This window comes from Pteropus vampyrus, unplaced genomic scaffold, assembly GCF_000151845.1.
Source record: "Pteropus vampyrus isolate Shadow unplaced genomic scaffold, Pvam_2.0 Scaffold212, whole genome shotgun sequence".
NCBI lineage: Eukaryota > Metazoa > Chordata > Mammalia > Chiroptera > Pteropodidae > Pteropus > Pteropus vampyrus.
The window spans coordinates 1,048,434-1,054,466 of record NW_011888993.1 but is presented as its reverse complement, the minus strand read 5'-3'; the positions used below and the strand labels follow the sequence as shown (position 1 = coordinate 1,054,466).

Sequence of the window (6,033 nt, the reverse complement as noted above, 5' to 3'; positions counted from 1 at the left end):
TAATCAGATAAGTGCAAATCAAAACCACAATGAAATACTACCAAACACCCAAGAGAATGGCTCAAACGAAGTGACAGACAGTCTCAAGTGTTGGCAAGGGTATGGAGGAAGTGGAACTCTGTGTACTGCTGGGAAACTGTGAATCGCTATCATTACTCGGAAAAGTTTGGCATCTCCTACTAACGGGATCGTACACGTCCCTTATCATCCAAATCTACTGCTCGGTAGATGCCCGATGGAAATGCATATATTTGCAAAAAAAATATATGCAGACGATCCAAATGTCAACATTAGGATGGATAAATAAAACCACGGCATATACTCTTACGGTGGAAATAAACCACGACTATGCCCCAAAAGGTGGATGAATCGCAGACATACTGTACAGCACCAAAAGCCAGACATGAAAGAACATTCTGGAAAATTCCAGAAATTATGAGGTCAAAAACAGACAAAGTGACGGAAGACGAAATAGTGGTTATCCTTGTGGGGAGCCTCCTTCTCACCTATAAAATGGCGTCATAGCTGAAAGGGGTTACTGTGAAGATTAAGTAATCATATCACCCACTAACACTTCCTGGGCCGACGCTACATTCCAGGCAATGTTCTGAGAGCTTTGGGCACTTTAATTCAGAACATTCTTGCATCGGCGCCACGAGGTAGGAGCCGCCCACTCCCGAAAGCTCTTCCACGGTCCTTGGACCAGCACAGACAGACTCACAGAGCAGCAGCTTTCAGATTTTATGAAGGTGGCGGGATGAGCGACTAAGTGTCTATTATATTTCAGTAAAGCTGGGAGCGGGGGGGAAGATGATATGACCTCACATGTGTAGGATGGCTACTCTAAAAAAAAAGAACAAAAAAAAACAAAGAAAAAAACAGCAAGTGTTGGAGAGGATGTGGAGAAACCGAAACCCTTGTGCGCTGTTGCCAAACAACATGCAGGTTCCTAAAAAGATTAAAAACAGAATCGCCACGCTACCCAGCGATTCTACTTGGTGTTTAACCACAAGGATTGAATGAAATCAAGATCTGAAAAAGATGTGAGCGCTCCACACCGCCCTCCCAACCTTCACGGCAGCACTGTCATCGACAGCCAAGATGCCCAAATGACCCGAGGGGCCATCACAGGTGAATGGATAAAGAAAACGTGGTCCGAACATGCCATGGGACAGTATTCGGCCTTTAGAAAGAAGGCAATAGTGTAACCGGCCCCGGCGTAGGTGAACCCTGAACGCTCCACGTTAAGTGAGATAAGCCAGACACAGAAGTAATCCTGCTTCTGGAGGCGTCCAGAACAGGCAGACTCAAGGGGACAGGGCCGGGTGGCTCAGGGAGGGGGACGTGGGCTTCGGGAGCTGCTATTCAGTGGGCAGAGCCTTTCAGTTACCCGGGATGGATAGTTCTAGAACTCTGCTGCACGACTCCCCGTCTCCAGTTACCAAGAACGTGTTGTGCCGGTGAAGTTGAGGTCAGATCTCACCTCGAGTGTTCTTCTCACAATGAAAGAACGTAAACTAAAAAATGTGCTGCTGACTCGGGACTCCACTCCCATCCTGCATTATGAGCTCTGGGGTGCAAGGGGGAGGGGGGGACAGGCGAGGGGGAGCATGCTGGGGCAGATCCCCGAAACTCTGGGGGGCTGTTTCAGCTTTAACAAGGACCTGGGTGAGCGAGGGGACATGAGCCCATCTCAGAAGCCTGGACCTGGGCGCCTCACGGACCCGTTCCCCCCGCGTGGCACCCCCGCGGCAGCCCCAGGTGGCTCACCTTGCTCTCCGGCCTGCTGAAGGGGATCTGCAGCCGGTCCATGGCCTCGATCATGGCGCGCATGGACACGAAGATGTTCTGGTAGACGAGCGGCCGGAAGCCCTTGCGGTCCTCCTCGGAGTAGCCGGCGCCGTGGATGATGCGCATCTGCTTGATGAACGTGCTCTTCCCGCTCTCGCCGGGGCCTGCGGGACGCGCGCGCGCGCTCAGTCGCAAGCCCGGCCTCGCGGGTTCAGATCCCCTCTGGGCCAGGGCGGCGGCGGGGACGCGGGGTGAGCCCCTTCGCCGCCATAGGCCTCGGCCTCCCCACCTGTAAGCCGTGGACCGGGGCGGGCCTTGGCTCCCAGATCGACGTGAAGGTGAGCTCCTAGGAAGGGGTCCGCAAACTGTGGCCCTCGGGCCAAATTCAGGCCACTGCCTGTTTTTTTTTTTTTGCGGGGCCAGAGAGGTTTCACAGCCTGTACGGCTTTGTCCATTGCTAATGCTTTTCATAGTTTCGGTTTTTACATTTGTGAATGGTTGAAAGGAAGCAAAAGTAGGGTGTTTCACACCACGGGAAAATCATATGAAATTCAGGTTTCTGCGTCCATCCATACAGTTTTACTGGCCCATGGCCAAGCCCACTGGCCGACAGCTGTCTCTGGCTGTGTTCTCAGCAGCAGGGCTCAGCGGCCAGACGGGAACACCACGGCCCAGAAAGCTGAAAATATTCCCTGGTCCCCTACAGACGAGGTCTGTGGACCCTGGCTGAGAACAGGCCTCGGCGGGTAAGAGCTACCTTCGCGGTGGCTATTAGTAGTAGTGTTAGTGTTTGTCATTGTTATCATTACTATTACTGGCTATACTAATTTCAGGTAGAGAAAGTTTTATGAAGGACATGACACAGGAGTAGATTACCAGCGTCTAGGTGACGACCGTTGCCGAGAGTCGGGGACGGCCCCACTGTGGAGGTGACGTGTGGGGTTGGGATCTGTAGGCTGGGAAGGGTCGCCCTTGTGCCAAGGTTTAGAGGAAGGAGGCGCCGTGTGGCAAGCACAGCCCGTGCAAAGGCCCCGGGGCACGATGGCTCCCACGTGCTGGAGACCAGTGAGGAGGGGCGGCCGGAACCGAGCCCGAGGAGGCGGAGGCGGGGGCGGGGACGGGTCTACAGGGCCGTGTAGGTGTCAGGATAACTTGGGCTCTTATTCCAGGGAGGTGGCAGCCCTGGAGGGCTGTGGGCAGCAGAGGGGCGGGACCCGACTGGGGGGCTCGCAGGCGCCCTCTGGTGGCTGCTGTGGGGACACAGGTGGGGGCGGGGCCGGTACCGGCGGGACACGATGGGGTGGACCCAGGAGCTGGCGAGATGGGGACATATTCGTGAGATATTTGTGGGACAGAATCAACACGGCCTTGCCGATGGACCCGCGTTGGGAGAGGGTCACGCACACACAAAGCCGGCCCTGCGTTGCGTGACGACAATCCTGGAATCTTCAAGACCCCAGGACCAGAAGCTCAGAGACCAAGGCTCGGCTCCCTGCGCGGCCTGAGCCCGGAAATCGCCCCTCACCCCCACCCCCACCCCGTTTTCCGTCTGAAAAACCGTGTGGTAGCCAGGTGGAAGGTGTGAGGCCTGGAGACTCCTCCAACATCCGGTCACCCCTCCTGGCTCCTGGGGGACACGAGTGGGGATTTTCCAGGGACAAGATGGGGGACTGGCGCAGGAGGAACTGGAAAAGCAGCAAAAAGGGAAGGGGTGGCCTGGTCGGAACCCAGAAACAGGAAATGGGAGCAGGGAGGAGGGGTGGAGAGTGGGGAGCAGAGAGGAGGGGGTGCTCTCTGGCATCATCCCCGGGGGCTCCCTATCCCCTGCCCATCCCCAGCACATCTGAGGCCAAGAAGGGCAGGTCCGGGGTGTCACCAGGTGTTACAAGTCCACTGGAGTCGAGGTCCGAGAAAAAGAGACACTTCTGTGTTGAGTGAAGCCCGTTAGTGGGGAAACGGGGGGCGGGGCACGCCGGTGGGTCGGGAGCCAGGTGACCTCGGCTGACAGACTCCACCATGCTCCTCGCCTGCTCTGGTCGTGGTCCTGGTGGTCTTCACTTTTTAGTGAGACTCTTTAGGGGTAAAAAGGTCTGCAGCTCACTCGCAAATGGTTCAGAAAAAATGGCCATGTATGTATTGAATACATAAATATACGGTGAATAAATCATCGCTATAATCTCGTATTAAATAAATTTTAAGTGTGCACGCATGGACACGTGTGTACATATTTTGGGGGAGAATAAAGGAAATGTCAACATCTGCAGAAGAATCTCTGAGTCTGAGAGTATTTCCAAATGAGCTAAGAAAAATAAAAATGACAACCCTAAATGCAATGTGAGACGTTGGATTGGACACGGGGACAGCAAAGGGGCCTTTGTGGAAAAGCCTGTCACGTCGCGAAGTTCGCCATCTGGAGTTTAGTTAACAGTGATGTGACAGGAAGTGTCCCACGTGACAGTCACACTGCGGTTCTAGAAGACGTGACCGTGAGGCGAACCAGTTTAGGAGCGGAGGGGAACTCTGTATCAGCTTCACGACTTCTCTGTACATCTAAAATGATCCCCAATGAAACGTTTCCTTCAAAAAAAAAAATAGAGCACCCCACGGGTCCACAATCTGAGGCTCTCCGATGTGGGGCCCTATGTGTCTCAGATTCCAGAGGAAGGGGACATGTCATGCTCACTAAATATTCCGGGAGAGAAACGTCTAGAGGTCCCAGTCAGCTGTATGAACCCTCAGCTGCACTGTGGACACCGGCCAGGCCTCGGGGTGGGTGACCGGCGGCCGGCAGAGGCGGCTGGGCCAGCGGGCCCTAGAGAGCTAAGAGGGTGAAGCACCCCTGGCCCAAACCTCGGGATGAGAGAGAGAGACAGAGGCAGACACGGCTCTTGATCCCACTTTGCAGGTGGGGAAACTGAGTCCCAGATGAGTCGAGGGGACTGCCTTAGGTCACGCAGTAAGCGAGTGACCTAGCCAGGACTCAAACACAGTTCTGTCTGAATCCAGAGCTCCTGGGCTTTTAATTACCATAAAAAGCTGCCCAAACAACAACGACAATAATAATAACAACCAGCAGCAGCAGGGGAGGGGCGTGATTTCACGCCCGGTTCTCCGTGCGTGTCCTCGGCCAGCCCTCCTGAGACCCCGTTTACAGAGGCGATGTGGGGCTCAGGGAGGCGAAGTGCCTTCTCGAGGGTCACACGGCTGGTGGAGAAGCAGAGAGCCAGCCCCTCCCGGTCCCTCACCTACAGAATGGGACGCGGCCAGTCGGCTGGGTCAGGAGTCCCCAAAATACAAGTTAACGTGACGTTTCTACAGATGCTCAGAAGCTGGACGCCTCCCAGGGAGACGGACACGGCAGGGCACGGCACCCCTTCACTTTCCTCTCGGTTGCCTTCCGGCTCTCAGACCTCGGGTCCCCCCAAAAGTATAGAGGACAAAGGTCTCAGAAGGCAACAGTTAACACGGTTGAGACACACTCATTCTTTTCCTCTTTTGTCTTATGAAAGAAAAAAAAAAAAAAAAGAAAAACCCGATCTTCACCCACAACATGAATTTTGTGACTCGTGACTGGGTCACAACCTGAATTCTGAAAAGCTCCCCGGGAGGAACCCCCTCTCTGCAGCCCCCCGCTCCTGGCCTGCTTCGGGAACCCCCACGTGGGGCAGAGGCCTCGCAGCCCAGACAGGAAGTGACACTTCCTCCTGGCGCCTGATGAGAAAGTGGAACCCAGCAGACATCTGGAAGAGCCGGGCCAAGCCTCGGGCATCGTGGGACCGCCTGCGGCTCCTACACAGGTGACAGCCCCTAAGGTAAAAGGGGCCAGGCTGGGCAGCCTGGCAGAGGGGCAGGTGGCTCAGCTTCTATGTCCTGCTCTGGCTCACACTGGCCGCTGACCCAGACCGAGCCTACTGCCTCCTCGGGCCTCAGTTTCATCACTGGGGTTCTGCGGCTTTTCCCTCTCGAGGCACGTTGACAGGGCGGTCAGGCACGTGGACTTGGAACTGTAACTCTAGGCTCCGATCCCGGCTGTGTGACTTTGGGCAAGTCGCTTCACCTCTCTGGGCCTTGGTTTCCCCAGCAGGGGTCACGAGTGGTGCCCACCTCAAGTGCTATGGCCAGAGCTGGCTTCATTCCGACTTTCCCTTCCCCTGTCATGGTGAGCGCTTCCTGTCAGGGCCAGACGGACACACACGCACTCACAAACACACACACACTGGCCCTTGGCCTTCTTCCTCAAAA

At 55.3% G+C, this 6,033-nt stretch overlaps 1 protein-coding gene across 1 annotated transcript in view; it reads right to left on the bottom strand.

Moving 5' to 3' along the window:
• GNA15 (G protein subunit alpha 15) overlaps positions 1 to 6,033 on the bottom strand; it is a 19,768-nt gene that overhangs the window by 10,939 nt on the left and 2,796 nt on the right. Inside the window, exon 2 of the mRNA XM_011372660.2 lies at positions 1,771 to 1,955. Coding sequence (XP_011370962.2) covers positions 1,771 to 1,955 — 185 coding nt within the window. The remainder of the gene's footprint in view (positions 1 to 1,770; positions 1,956 to 6,033) is intronic.